At 31.1% G+C, this 16,652-nt stretch overlaps 1 protein-coding gene across 1 annotated transcript in view; it reads right to left on the bottom strand.

Moving 5' to 3' along the window:
- alg14 (ALG14 UDP-N-acetylglucosaminyltransferase subunit) overlaps positions 1–15,228 on the bottom strand; it is a 20,184-nt gene extending 4,956 nt beyond the window's left edge. The window contains exons 1-3 of the mRNA XM_051097630.1: positions 14,871–15,228; positions 13,059–13,210; positions 12,604–12,726 (exon numbers count right to left, since the gene is read on the bottom strand). Of these exons, the coding sequence (XP_050953587.1) occupies positions 12,604–12,726; positions 13,059–13,210; positions 14,871–15,027 (432 nt within the window). The 5' untranslated portion in view covers positions 15,028–15,228. The remainder of the gene's footprint in view (positions 1–12,603; positions 12,727–13,058; positions 13,211–14,870) is intronic.
- Between the last annotated feature and the right edge of the window lie 1,424 nt (positions 15,229–16,652).

Below are 16,652 nucleotides of genomic sequence, written 5' to 3'. Positions count from 1 at the left end.
TTTTTATCTCCAAAAGTCAATGCAGACAAGGTTTTGTAATAATGTTCTTTTATTCACAACAGCAGGTCTTTGTACAGCTTAAAATATACTTAGTATATAAAAAATATATATATATAAAAAATTATTACATTTATTATAAGATATAACCTAAGGTCTAAAATATATTGATAGATTTTAGTAAGCAAATAAATAAATAAATAAGCATTTTTCTAAAGCTCATGGTGCAAAAGTTTGAATACTTAAGTATTCAAGTCTCTAAATATTACAAAAAGTAAATAAAAATGTAAAAATGTTTCATTTTATGTTATTTTTCTGTACTTTTCTCTTTGCATTGCTGTTTTATATATAAACAATACATTTTCAGTTGAAAATTTAAAGTAAAAAAAAAAAAAGTATGAACATATTTATCTTAATATACAGGACAAATCCAAAGATCAAGGTCTAATATTGATACTTTATATTGATATTTTAATAATAATAATGAAATAAATAAAACCATATTAACTAAATAAAATATAATTAGCTTATATAGCATCTTCCCAGCAATATATACAGTAATATATACATATATATATATATATATATATATATATATATATATATATATTTTTTTTTTTTTTTTTTCAAATTGCAGTAATGTAAATTATGAAAATTAAATTAAATTTTTTCCACACATGGGATATGTGGCTAAAATAAAAATGAAATAATAAAATGAAATAATAAAAATGAAATAATAAAATAAAATGGATTTACCTTCCATGAGCCAGAGCCAACATTAAGAGCCCTGAAATTATATAATATTTTACATGTGGGATAATGAGGCAAATAAAATAAAATAAAATAAAATAAAATAAAATATATAATAATATATAATAATATTTTACATGTGGGATAATGTGGCTAATATATAAAATAAAATACATTTAAAATAAAATTAAAAAAAATTAATCTACTTACTTGAGCCAGGGCCAACATTAAGAGCCCTGAAATTATGATATTTAACACATGTGGGATAATGTGGCTAATATAAAAAAATACAATAAAATAACATTATTTAAAAAAATAAACTTCAAATATAATAAAATAAAATGTATCTACTTGCATGAGCCAGGGCCAACATTAAAAGCCCTGAAATGACTTCACATCTATCACATCTATGACCAGAATCACTGGTTCAAAGTTTTCCACTAAACCACATAAACATGCTGCTCAGCTGTGAGTCACACGAGCAAAGTGAAAATCTCATCCATATCTGTTCACAACCAGTGCATGTTAAACAGCTGCTTATCTAAAGCCAGTGGGGATTACACACTAACGCTGAAACATTTTCATAAATCAAAGGTCTTATGGAGTCATTGTTCCCGTGATGACATCATTGTGAGACGCGTTCATGTCACCGCTGCACCGACAGGTGAGGACGTGCACAGGTGCTGAGATATAATTATTAATGAGGTCATCGAAACTTTATTACTCCACATGATATAGAACAGCTCCAGGTGAGATTAAACTGTTACCAGGTTTTGTTACTTCCCCTCTCAAGCTTCAGATGAGTCAGCACAGACCAGACTGCAGGTGTCACGGCTATAAATGACAGACGAGTTCATTCAGAGCTTTGTTAAACAGTAACACTGTGAAAGGTCGTCTTTACAGTCTCATGAGTAACAACACAACATAAACACCCAATGAGGACTGTTATATTACCGGTCTGTGTCTCCCACTGCAAGAACAGCAACATATATATATATATATATATATATATATATATATAAATGTATAATTTATATATTTATTTATTTATTTAAAAAATATTGTAAAACATTTAAATATACTATATATTACCAATATGTATTAGATTATATATTTTTGGTAAGTTATATAAAATACAAAAATAAGAAAAAATAAAGAATATAATACATATTTTGTAAAATACATTAAAAATACATTTAAATATGTATTATTGTATTATATGTAAATATCATTTAAATATACAATATATTACAAATATACAAAAACATTCATTTTAATAATTATACAAATATTGTAAAACATAATACTATATATTATGTAATATACAAATGTAATGTGCAAATAAAAATATTTAAATATTCTATATATTACAAATATTTATTAATATACACACACAGACACTTATTTAATTATTACTATAGAAAACAATGTAAAACATTCAAATATACTACATATTACAAATATGTATTATATTTCATATTTTTTGGCAAATTACAAAATAAATATTAATATTTAAATGTATTTTTAATGCATTTTAAAATATATCATTAAATATACTATATATTACAAATATATATTACATACACACAAACACACACATTTATTTATGTATTATTCTAAAATTAATGTTTTTAAATGTAAACATTTAAATATAGCATATATACATACGTTTAGATATGCTATATATTACAAATATTTATTACACATACATATATATATATATATATATATATATATATAAACAAATATTTTTTACATTATAAAAAGTCACAAAAAAATATGTAAAACATTTAAATATACTACATATTACAAATATGTATTACATTATATATTTTTGGTATATAACATATATACATAAATAAATATAAAATATTTATGACTATAAAATAATACATACATATATGCTTCCATTTATGTCTGCATGCGTTTCATTTCCATTTAATTTGTTTACTTATATTATTATATTATATTAAGTTGTAATTTTAAATCAATTTAAGTAATTTTATTAAACTGCATTGTGTTCTTTAACGATCTAGCATGCCTTTATGTACATTATTGATATTACGTATTCAACATTTTTTTGGTTTGACATTAGATTTGTGATTAGGATGACAAACTAACTGCTTGTTTATAAACATTATTTCTCCACATGCATATCCTGACATATTCAAACATGCACATCTTGTTTTATGATCTATCCATCACTAATTATTATAAACATATGGATGAACATTAAATATATAAAACACAGAGCTGCATCCACTGCATTTCCAAATAAGGCTAAGATGAAACATATGGAGTGCTGGGATGCAGACAAAAAAAAACCCCCAAAAAACTCAGGATCAGTGAGGAGTCTGTGTGGAATGTGAGAGGACGTCCACCGCGCAACATTATTTGTTATTGTTAACCGTACAATCCTCCTCCCCCACACACCCAAAATCTATGGGACACAGATTCTTCAAATTGTTTTCCCGTATTCTTTCACATTTTTGGATTTGCGTCACAACTAGACTCACTCATGAAACAATGCATTTCTCAATCTGATTGCGTAAAGTGGATTTCTGTGCAGAATAGTTAGTTTTATCAAGATTTCAAGTTTATATATAATGTATAATTTGAGGCAAAGAAGCAAAATATAAAATACCAGTGTTGTCAGTTTTATTCCTAATTTGAGGTAAACTATTAAAGGAAACCTCAGGTATTAAGACTTGTATAGCTTAATATAATATAAATGATGTTTCTTACTAAAATATGTAGTAGAAAACCCATGAAAGACTTACCTCATTTAAAAATCCACATTGTTTTACACATGGGGGAGTCACATTATTTACACATTATTTCGATTACGTGAAATGTTTTCATTCAGTGAGCTACGGGCGCTACCTGTTGCTATTTTAACCGCAAAACGACTTGAAAAATAAAATACTGATACGATGAAAGAGCTTACAAGTGGCAATAGATATACAGTTAAAGTCAAAAGTTTACATACACCTTGCAGAATCTGCAAAATGTTAATTACTTTACCAAAATAAGAGGGATCATACAAAATGCGTGGTAATTTTATGTAGTACTGACCTGAATAAGATATTTCACATAAAAGATGTTTACATATAGTCCACAAGAGAAAACAACAGTTGCATTTATAAAAATGACCCTGTTCAAAAGTTTACATCCCCTTGATTCTTAATACTGTGTTGTTACCTGAATGATCCACAGGTGTTTTGTTTTTTTTGTTTAGAGATAGTTCTTCATGAGTCCCTTGTTTGTCCTGAACTGCTCACTGTTCTTCAAAAAAATCTTTCAGGTCCAACAAATTCTTTGGTTTTTCAGCATTTTTGTGTGTTTGAATCCTTTCCAACAATGACTGTATGATTTTGAGATGCTTTTTTTTCCCCACACTGAGGATAACTGAGGGACTCATATGCAACTATTACAGAAGGTTCAAATGCTCACTGATGCTCCAGAAGGAAACAACATTACATTAGGAGCAGGGGGTGAAAACTTTTGAACAGAATGAAGATGTGTACATTTTTCTTACTTTGCCTAAATATCATATTTTTTCTATTTAGTACTGCCCTTCAGAAGCAAAAGAAAATACTTACATGTTTCCCAGAAAACAAAATCGACCCTCAAATTCAAAAATTTTCACCCCCCGGTTCTTAATGCATTGTGTTTCCTTCTGAAGCATCAGTGAGCATTTATACCTTTTATAATAGCTGCACATGAGTTCCTCAGTTGAACATTTTGCAGATTCTGCAAGGTGTATGTAAACTTTTGACTTCTGTAAGCATAGGCTTAAATCAAATGCCATGCCATCGATTTTCCCCACAAGGAGTCTAAATTCCCCTGGATACTGAGTGAAATCCAAGCTAAGAAACTCCTTGAGTGGCTGCGGTGTCGTGACAAGCATCGGTATGTTTACATCCTGCCAGGATGGCATCTAGCGTTTCTTGTCTCTGCCATTTGTAAACTCTTTCAGTAGCTGTGCTCTACTAAAAGCCTCAAAGGCATCAGGGCTAAAGTGAAGAGAACAAAGACGAAGGTCTTTTGGAAGATTTATTCATCCACAGGCATCTTCTCATTCTTTTCTCCTTTTTATATCACTAGGAAAGCACTGAAGACTTACATCACTTCTCAATGCCCTTTGACTGAAAAAGCCACACAACGTAGCATCGTATCAGTATTTTATTTTCTGAATTGTGTTGCGGTAAAAATAGCAACAGGTAGCGCCAGTAGCTCACAGCGTGCAATCATTCACGTCATCAAAATAATATGTATAAAACAATGTGGATTTTTAAAATAACAAATCTTTCATAGGTTTTCTACTACATATTGCAGTAAGAAACATCATTTGTTATATTAAGCCACACAAGTCTTAATACTAAGGGTTCAGTGTTTTAGATTTCAGATTTAACAAAAGCAAGCTGCAGTTATTATGCAACTATATTGCGTTTATAAACTTGCCACATGCCAAATCTGATAAGTAAACAAACAAAAGCTAATATTTATTAAAGCTACACAAATGTATGCACTTTGGTCTAGACTGACATATTAACATGAGCTGTAAATAGTGAACAGTAGTATTCACTATCAACTGCTCCTCGCAGCATGCGGAACCAGGCTGAGGCTCTTGGCTTGTGCTGATACATCTGGAGCTTGTGAGCACCCGTGACGCACTTATTTCCTTTTAAGGCTAAAAGAGGACTGAATCCACCCCCTCTTCACCTCCGGATTTCAGACCTGACCCCCCATTTCCCCCAATTGCGCTCTGGTATGTGGACTGACGGGCCCCGGCCCCTCACTGACATGCTCAAGTTTGGTTAAAACAAACAGCTGACATTTGAGTCATGCTGAAGGACGATCCCTCGCCGCGCAGACACAATAGGGGTGCCAGACCCCCTAAAGATGATCTTAGACATTGTCTGCTGGACTAAAAAGGAAATCCTGCTGTCGCAGTGCAATGCTGGATCAAAGGCCACCTGGTACTTATATTGTAATTTCACATTCTAAATAAACAACAAAAATTAAACAAAAAATATTTTAAATATACTTTATACAAAAAAATAAAATAAAATAAAAAGAAACACACACACACACACAATACAATAAAGTAATTACTAAACTAAAATTGAATGAAGTACTAAAATTACTAAATTTAAATAAAATTAAAACTACACAAAAATATAATACATAAAAATAAAAATGACAAAAGCACACAGTAAAATTACTACCAATAAGTACATAAATAAATAACTAAATATATACAGATCTCTTTAGAATTTTTAGAATTATTATTTAAATTTAAATAATTGTTTATAATAATAATTGAGTCCAGAAAGTCTGATAATTAAAAATATAACAATAATGAAAAATAGTGAATGGTAATAACAAAGAATTAATCAGTGTTGTTAACTAAAACTACAAAAATCATTTGTTGAAATGATGCTAAAATTAACAAAAAAAATAAATATTAGCTGAAAATTAAAAAAAAAAAAAATTAAAAAATGTGGCATGGAAGACTGGGCTGAAGTAATAAAATTACTAAATTTAAAAATAAAAATATTTTTAAAAATAAATAAAAATGACAAAAGCACACAGTAAAATGACCAGAATTACTACCAAATAAATACATAAATAAATAACTAAATATATATAAATAACTAGAATTTTTAGAATTATTATTTAAATTGAAATAATTGTTTATAATAATAAGTGTACAGAAAGTGTGATAATATAGAATATAGCAATAATGAGAAATGGGTTAATAGTAAAGAATGAATCAGTCTTGTTAACTACAACTAAAATACAAAAATTGTTAGTTTAAATATTAGATGAAAACGTAAATGAAAATTAAAAATGTGGCACTGGAAGATTAAGTTGAAGTACTAAAATTACTCAGTTTAAATAAAAATATAAAAAATATAAATAAAAATGACAAAAAGCACACAGTAAAGTTACTAAAATTACCAAATAAATACACAAATAAACAACTAAATATATATATATATATATATATATATAGCTAAATAAAAATCTAACAAATAAATAAATAAAAATTACAAAAACATATTGTAAAATTACTACCAAATTTAAAAAATACCAAACATAACAACCATTAAAATGATAACAAAAAATATAGTAAATGACTAAAGCACATAGGATAATTACTTAAAAAAAAAAAAAAAACAGTGAACAACAAATGAACTAAAACTATAAAGATAAAAGGTCATTCAAGATATTAATGATGTACATAATACCAAAATAACACTATAATGAATATCACCGTGCAAAAAAACAAAAAAACAAAACAAAACAGTAAACATATGATTATATTAATTTATATACACTGTAATTTAAATAAAGAATTAAAATAAAATATTTCCATTTTTCTTTAGAATTTAGAGCAAAATAGCATTTCTTATTAAGATGAAGTAAGTTTATCTAAACTCTTTCACCATAAAACTAATGTGACAACAGATGCAAGTCAAAAAAAAAAAAAACATGACCACTCTTTAGTTTTGTACAAATTTGCACACCTCTTTCCCATTACATAAACTCAGCTGACTGGAAACGTGGGAAATGACATCAGCATGAGGACAGAGGCCTTTAATTAGAGATTAACAGAATACTATAGCATGCTCGTCCGTGAGAGATTACACTGGTTTGTTACGACCTTTGAGCTCTACTGCTCGAGCTCGAGCTCATGCTCCGCCTCCTCTAAGCCGGTCGCCACGGCAATGCAGAAACTCGATGCTGCTTGGCTCCACCCCCACGGGGACGTGCGAGAGGAGTCAAGCAGCTGGGCCGAGGAGCCAGTCAGGTCTCGCCACATCCTGAGAACAAGACCCCTCGGCTGCTCCGCTCACAACCCTTCATTACACAACCACAGGAGGAGGAGGAGGAGAGAGAAAGAAAGAGGCCCTGGATTACAGATCATTCCTGAAAAAGGGCTTAAATGCTGCCCATCCCTCACTCTTTTACTAAGTCAGCCCCCAACCTCGTCTCTTTATCTGTCTTTCAGAGTTTTCCCAGCAACTCTCTCTTGGTCTCTTGCTGAAGACAAGCAGAGAAACAGCAGGACTAGTGTTTGCTTATACAGCAGATAGTCTTCCAGCAGTAATGCGATAGGCTTATCATCTGCTGAAGGAAAAAACGCCTTTATCACCTGCTTAAACATTCCCGGTGCTGCTGTGTGACATGCACAACTACTGCTATTGAGTTCACACACAAAAAAAAAAAAAGACCATTCTGTCAGCATTAACTCACCCTCATGTTGTTATAAACCTCTATGACTTCCAAAAGAATATATTATGAAGTCAATGGGGTCCAAAAACACAATTTTCACCTGAGATTCAGAGCCAAATTACAGGGGGGTAAAAATGACTTCAGAAAGATGGCAGCATCATTATATTATTTTTAGACAGAGACTGGTAAGTCTATTAGTAAAATATGTTGATGTTAGCAATCTTTGTTGCATTATGTGCCAGTGGTGACCATTAAAAAATGGAAAAAGAGCACTTTTCACGGTTTCTTCTTCTAAGTTTGCATGGCTCTAACTTAAGAAGTATTAAAGATATCTTAATGCACTTTTAGACAGTGGGTCTTAATACACTTTCCCTTTAGCATCTTAATTTTTAAGGCCCTACATGGTTTATTTCCAGAGATACTGCGATCTCAATATGGCTCCGGCAGTAAATCATTGAATTCTTGAAAAAAAAAAAAAAAAAAAAAAAACAAATGTGGGTCACTTTGCATACAGATGATACTTGTTTTCTTTTAAAAAGGAATGCCTGAAAAACAAGTAGTGTTGAAACCAGAAATGCTTTTCGTTTCCTTCTGTCAGAACAACTGCATTAAACATGCATGTCTGAGTGTATTAATTTCCTTTTCCAAAGTTTGTGTGCCTATTACTTAAGTAGTATTAAATATATCGCAGTATGATTTTAGCTTCTAGTTCTTAATAAACTTTTCATGCTGCATCTTAATTTTTAAGGTCTCGTATAGTGCAGTTCCAGAGATACTGGGATCGCAATAAGGCTCCTGGGAGTAAATCATTAAAATTGTACACATTTTCAGTGGTCAAAAACCAAATGTGGGTCACTTTGCATACACATGATACTACTTGTCTTTTAAAAAGGAATGTCTGAAGAACAAGTAATGTTGAAACTAGAAATTCATTTTGTTTCCTTCTGTCAAAACAACTGAATTTCACATGCATGTCTGAGTGCATTAATGATCTTTTTTCCAAAGTTTGCATGCCTATAAATCAAGCAGTATTAAATATATTGCAGCATGATCTTAGATTCTAGATTTTAATTCACTTCTTCATTTTTAAGGCCCTGTATTGTTCAGTTCTAGAGATACTGGGATCTCAATATGCCTCCAGGAGTAAATCATTAAATCGTACACATTTTCAGTGGTCAAAAAACAAATGTGGGTCACTTTGCATATAGATGATACTTCTTTTCTTTTAGAAAAGAATGTCTAAAGAACAAGTAGTGTTGAAACTTGAAATGCATTTTGTTTCCTTCTCTCAAAACAACTGCATTAAACATGCATGTCTGAGTGCATTAATTTCCTTTTTTCCAAAGTTTGCATGCCTATAACTCAAGTAGTATTACATATACCAAAGTATGATTTTAGATTCTAGATTTTAATTCACTTTTCTTGTGGCATCTTCATTTTTAAGGCCCCGTATTGTTCAGTTACAGAGATATTAGGATCTCAATATGGCTCAAGGAGTAAATCATTAAATTATACACATTTTCAGTGGTCAAAAAAGAAATGTGGGTTGCTTTACATAGAGACGATGCTTCTTTACTTTTAAAGAGAAAAGTCTGAAGAAGAAATAATGTTGAAACTAGCAATGTATTTGTCAAAACAACTGCACTGAACATACATGAGTGCATTAATTATCTTTTTCCAAAGTTTGCGTGTCTGTAACTTAAGTAGTATTAAATATATTGCAGTACGATTTTAGATTCCAGTTCTTAATAAACTTTTCTTGTGGCATCCTCATTTTTAAGGTCCTGTTTCGTTCAGTTTCAGAGATACTGGGATCTCAATATAGCTCCAGGAGTAAATCATTAAATTGTATACATTTTCAGTGTATACAATTTCAAACATAGGTTACTTTTCATACAGATGATACTTCTTTTCTTTTAAAAAGGAATGTCTAAAGAACAAGTAGTGTTGAAACTAGAAATGCATTTTGTTTCCTTCTCTCAAAACAACTGCATTAAACATGCATGTCTGAGTGCATTAATTTCCTTTTTTCCAAAGTTTGCATGCCTATAACTCAAGTAGTATTAAATATACCAAAGTATGATTTTAGATTCTAGATTTTAATTCACTTTTCTTGTGGCATCTCCATTTTTAAGGCCCTGTATTGTTCAGTTCCAGAGATACTGGGATCGCAATATGGCTCCTGGGAGTAAATCATTAAAATTGTACACATTTTCAGTGGTCAAAAAAGAAATGTGGGTTGCTTTACATTGAAATGATGCTTCTTTACTTTTAAAGAGAAAAGTCTGAAGAAGAAATAATGTTGAAACTAGCAATGTATTTGTCAAAGCACTGAATATCCATGAGTGCTTTAATCTTTTTCCAAGGTTTGCATGCCTGTAACTTAAATAATATTAAATATATTGCAGTATGATTTTAGATTCTAGATCTTAATACACATCTTCATTTTTAAGGCCCTGTATGGTTCAGATATTGGGTATCTCAATATACCTCCAGGAGTAAATCATTAAATCGTACACATTTTCAGTGGTCAAAAAACAAATGTGGGTCACTTTGCATACAGATGATACTTCTTTTCTTTTAAAGAGGAAATCAGGAAAAAGAAGTCATTTTCTAAAAAAATAAAATATATATACTTTTTAACCACAAATGCTCATGGTAGGGTAGGGCAAAAAACTCCATCTCATTTTCTCCTCCAACTTCATAACCATCCGACATCATTGTTTTTTGTAAAGGGGGTTTGATTTTCTTTGCACATTCGATTTGTAAACACTGGGTCAGTACTTCCGCCTATGCCATGCGTGACCTTTCCAACGTGATTACTTAATGCGTGAAGTCAAGCTAGTGCAAGATGAGCATTTGTGGTTAAAAAGTATATACATTATAATTTTTTTAGAAAATAGCTGGTCGTTTGGCTACATAAGACCCTTATTCCTCGGCTGGGATCGTGTGGAGCCCTTTGAAGCTGCACTGAAACTGCAATTTGGACATTCAACCCATTGGCTCCCATTGAAGTCCACTATATGGAGAAAAATCCTGGAATGTTTTCCTCAAAAACCTTATTTCTTTTCAACCAAAGAAAGAAAGACATGAACATCTTGGATGACATGGGGGTGAACAAATTATCAGGACATTCTAATTCAGGAGTGAACTAATCACAATATGACTTCAGATTCTAGTCTTTTAATAAACTAAAAGGCCCTATATCATTCAGTGAGGCTCAGATTGTTGAATATTACCCATATGTTGTTGGATCACAGTGACAGGACCATTACAGGTTTTCAATGACATGAGGATGAGTCAATGATGAATAGGTGAACTATCCCTTCAGCGCAGTTTAACCAACATTTCACACGTTTTTGAATGTGTAAATTTCAGCATAACAGTGATTTTGTGCACTTAATCAAGCCTGCACAGAGTCTGTGCCTGCAGATCTCAAATGCTCAACATTACCAAACCAATTTTACTTCCAAAATTACATATTTCAAAGTTAAACACAGTGACCATAAAGTAGGGCAGGATTTAATTTCATCTATCAAGACATGACAGGAAATGTGGTCTCTAAGTGACACAGTTTAAGTGGAGGAGTTGAAATAAGGGCTTGGTGACATCACTCAAAAAAGGAGTTAATTCAGAAGAATGACAGATCACAAAAACAAACATGTGGCTTCCTTGGCATAACATGCACTGGTGAATCATTCACAATAAAACCAGAAACACACAATATGAACGTACCGTAAAAAGAGCCAGTTTCCATTTCATGCAGACTTTTGGCTAATCTTTCAACGTCTTTGGCTACCAATAAGATTGCACTAAACACACCATATTTAAATCCATTCCACATATTTTCCCACCACAATTAGCACAGAAACCAGAAAAAGCGTGAGCTGACTTAAAAATGCAAACACTCAGGCCAAACCTTTAGGAAAACTACAGAATTGGACTAGATTTTGCAAGATGATCTGAACTATAAATAATAGAGGGTGGAGTTATTTATAAAAAGCTATGTTTTCCAAAACAGTGCACAGGATGTTTGAATTCTCAAGGTTATGGACTGGGCAAAAGACGCCACAGCATTAATCTGAAGGACATCTAAAGAGATTTACTTTAGAAACACATTGAAAAATGATTAACAATATAGAGCATTATAAAACATTTACATGTTACTTGAGCCGAATAATGAGATTATTGTAGAGCTGCCTAGAGATAAATTAAACTTGTTTCATAATTGATGAACTTTGCATTATTGACAGTTATGTAACTGAATTTAAAGTGAAACTAAATAATCGAGCTAAATAATAACACTACTGTCTTTATTGTATTGTATTGCACACTATATTTAAATGCAAAAAAAAAAAGTGACTTGAGTACTTAAAAATGTAAAATTCAATAATGCAAACCAAGTATGATTGCATACTGTATATTTAAATATACATTTGAACTTCAATAAAATACTCAAAATAGAGCTGGGTTGCCCTTGGGCATAATCTCATAAATATGTTATGAATGTGCTATTTCTGGGGGGGCGTTACACAAGCGTCCTGTAGAACTAAGGAAATTAATACTTAATGAGGTCATGATGGGGGATGAATGAGAGGAGAGAGAACCCACCATATCCGGCTGAAGCCTAAAGACCAGCGGGACGGACGACATCAGAGCACTGAGTGAACTCAAAACGGAGGAACTCCATGACTGACGCACCTCCCGACTGCGAGGAATCCGGTGAATGGTGAACTGTGATTTTAAAAAAGAGAGGAAAACATGACAGGAGGGTTTAAGTGAGAATATAAACATGAGAACATCACACAGTGCATCTGACTGAATAAGGGAATATGATTGAGTTAATATCTGTTTATGTGTCATTTAAAATCTACAGTCCCATGAAAATGCTTGAAAAAAAGAGGATCTGCTGCCATCTGCTGGTCAACGTAAGACACACCACTAATCAGAATTTCTTCTTTTAGTTTCCCAGAAGGAAATCATATGGATTCGGAATGAGGACAGAAATGTAATTTTGGGCAAAAAATTCCCTTGGTGTACAGATACACTCATTACAGATCAATCACCTGAGAGGGTGAAACGCTTTTCTCCTGCTCTGCTTCAAATGTTCGGATCTTCTCTTCGCTCATTTTATCGGTGTCTGCGATCACATAGTGTCGAGGGTTGTAAGACTGAGATAAACTCCCCATCAGACGAACGATTTCTGTTGTATGACCTCCTAGATGAAAAGGAAAAGAAGAATTTTACGTCAATAATAAGAATAACAACAATAATATAAGTAATTACCAAGTGTTAATATTTAAATTATAATAATTTCATTTATAATTATTAGATTATATTATTATATGTCATGATATATATTGGAGGAACAAGGAAACAGAATAACCTAGTTATTCATTGATAAATTAATCATATTATTGGTAAATAATAGTGCAATGTTTAGTCGCGATTAATCGCATACAAAATAAACGTTTTTGTTTACATGATACATGTGTGTGTACTGTGTATTTTTATTATGTATTTATAAATACACACACATACAGTATATATTTTCAAAATATTTACATGTATTTACACGCAATATATTTTATTGATATAATTAATATTATATATAAATCTATGATAATGATGATTTATAAACATAACATATTTTTCTTAAACAAATCCATGCATGTGTGTGTATTTATACACACATAATAAATATACACGGTACACACACATATATTTTGTAAACAAAAACTTTTATTTTGGATGTGAATAATCACTGCACAGCACTAAATCAAATCAAATCAAATCACCTTTATTTATATACCGCCTTTAACAGTACAGAATTGTGACAAGGCGGCTGTACAGTATTAAATAGGAAATAGTACATCAACAATGCAAAGGGCAACAGTAAACACTCAATTTTCAGGTAAAGGTAGTTAATCAAATACAATAAAATAAAATACAATATTGTGTGAAGATAAAGCGAAGATAAAGTGTCCCCAACTAAGCAAGCCAGAGGCGACCCTAGCAAATAATAATAATAATAATAATAATAATAATTTTAATAATAATAATAATTATTATTATTATAACAATTTTAGTATTATTAAAATATGAATATTCTGTATTATATTGTGTAATATAAAAATCAAAAATAATATTTTTATAATTTAAATATTGCTAGTTGGCAAATAAAATGAATTGGACCATTTTATCAACCTTTTATCAAAACATTAAGTTAAAGTTAAGACTAAACAACAAAAGAAAAATAATATAAAAAAACAATCATGTAATTTAAATGAGTTAATTAATGAAAAAAATCAAATGAGAAATTTAATTAAAAAAAAAAAATCAAAGAAATGAGTATATAAATGGTTTTAATGATTATTATAAATGATTATATGATTAAACTGAAAAATAATATAAATAAATTATAAATTATTATGAATAAATGAATGAATGAATGAATGAATGAATGAAGAATAAATAAAAGAAACTAAAACACAACCCAAATGTATGGTTGCTCTCTTGAAGCAAAACACACAAGGTTGCATTTGAGGATCTCACTGTATATGAGTAAAAACGAAAAGATATCTATGTTTACATGTTATGGTTGGTGAGATTTATTTTTCAGCAGTTATAATCACATTATGGTTTGTTTTGCCTTAAATATTGTGAAAAATGTAATGGAAAAAAGTCCTGTTAGTAATAATTATATATAATATATATGTTTTGTGGTATTGAGTGGCTTCTTTCAAACTCTACTGTTTGATTATAAGCTTTAAATATATAGTATGCTCATATACACCATACCAAACTATGCAAAACACAAATACACAGCTTATATACACCACACTTTATTACATAAAATGCATGAGATTGATTCTTACCTGATCCTGCCACCACCAGGACTGACACAGAGCCCTTCTGTCCTGGTTTATATTCACATCCATGTCGTAAAATCCCAAATAATCGTAAAATAAACACTGTTATTAATACTACACCAGTGACAAGGACACCACTCACCACAGTACACACTAATGCCATCAGTTACCAAACTAAACGCTATCAGTGATTTTAACAACAGTCTTAAAACGTTAATAGGCTCATGTTAGCCAAAAACAAACGCACATTGACTATTTAAACTACTTTATAAACTAAAACTGGAATAAATGCTGTAGTTTTGAGAGTGGAATCATCAGTACACGTACAGCTGCTACGGAAACACAAACGGGACAAACTTCGTATCACACTTTTACTCACGAGTTTAAAAACAGGGACATCTACTGGCAGGTTTTAATAGTAAAGGAACCTAAACGACGTGTTTTTAGCTTTTTATTTAGATTATCACTTACTATATCGTTTTAACGTTTATTTTCAGCACACTCCAAAAGTGGGACATGTTGTCACACAGTATGGGGTAAGTTGTCACAGTGGAGCTTTAATCAGTTTTTTGAAACTCAAAAAATCAGCATTTTAATAAATCCCATATCTGCAGGATACAAAATGGTTCCAACGTATTCTAATACTGTTAAAGTACACGTTAAACACATTTATTTAAGAAGATGACGACTAGCATAACTAGATGAGTAAAGATAAGTTGGCTTGAGAAAGCCTAGCCTGAAAGTTTGAAGCAGTTGTAAAAGTACGGAAGCAGCTAGCATGATTTAACACATTGCTTACATGATTTAACATGTTGTTAACATGTTTTAGCATGATTAGCTTGTTGCTTGCATTTTTATAGGCTGATAACAATGTTGTTAGCATGATTAGAATGTTGTTATCATAATTTTCAAATTACTGAATGTTGTTAGCATGATTAGCAAGTTATTAGCATGTTTCTAGTCTGATTAGCATGTTGATAGCATTTTTCACACATGATTAGCATGTTAGTAACATGTTTCTAACATGGCTAAGATGTTACTAGCTTGTTGTTAACATGTTTCTAGCATGATTAACATATTACTAGCATGTTACTAGCATTTTTCTAGCGTGATTAGCAAGTTACTAACAGGTTGTTATCACGATTAACATGTTACTAACATGTTGTTAGCATGTTTCTAACATGATTAGCATGCTGCTACCATGATTAGCAAGTTACTAGCATGTTGCTAGCATGATTACCAAGGTAATAGCATGTTGTTAGCATGATTAGCATGTTACTAGCACGTTGCTAGCAAGTTTCTATCATGATTAGCAAGTTATTAGCCCGATGTTAGCATGATTAGCATGTTACTAGCATTTTGCTAGCATGATTAGCAAGTTATTAGCATGTTTCTAGTCTGATTAGCATGTTGATAGCATTTTTCGCACGATTAGCATGTTAGTAACATGTTTCTAACATGGCTAAGATGTTACTAGCTTGTTGTTAACATGTTTCTAGCATGATTAACATATTACTAGCATGTTGCTAGCATTTTTCTAACGTGATTAGCAAGTTACTAACAGGTTGTTATCACGATTAACATGTTACTAACATTTTGTTAGCATGTTTCTGGCATGATTAGCATGTTAATAGCATGCTGCTACCATGATTAGCAAGTTACTAGCATGTTGCTAGCATGATTACCAAGTTACTAGCATTTTGCTAGCATGATTACCAAGGTAATAGCATGTTGTTAGCATGATTTGCATGTTACTAGCACGTTGCTAGCATGTTTCTATCATGATTA

This window comes from Labeo rohita, chromosome 24 (assembly GCF_022985175.1).
Source record: "Labeo rohita strain BAU-BD-2019 chromosome 24, IGBB_LRoh.1.0, whole genome shotgun sequence".
NCBI lineage: Eukaryota > Metazoa > Chordata > Actinopteri > Cypriniformes > Cyprinidae > Labeo > Labeo rohita.
The sequence above is the reverse complement of the archived record's forward strand: the minus strand, read 5'-3'. Positions and strand labels throughout refer to the sequence as shown.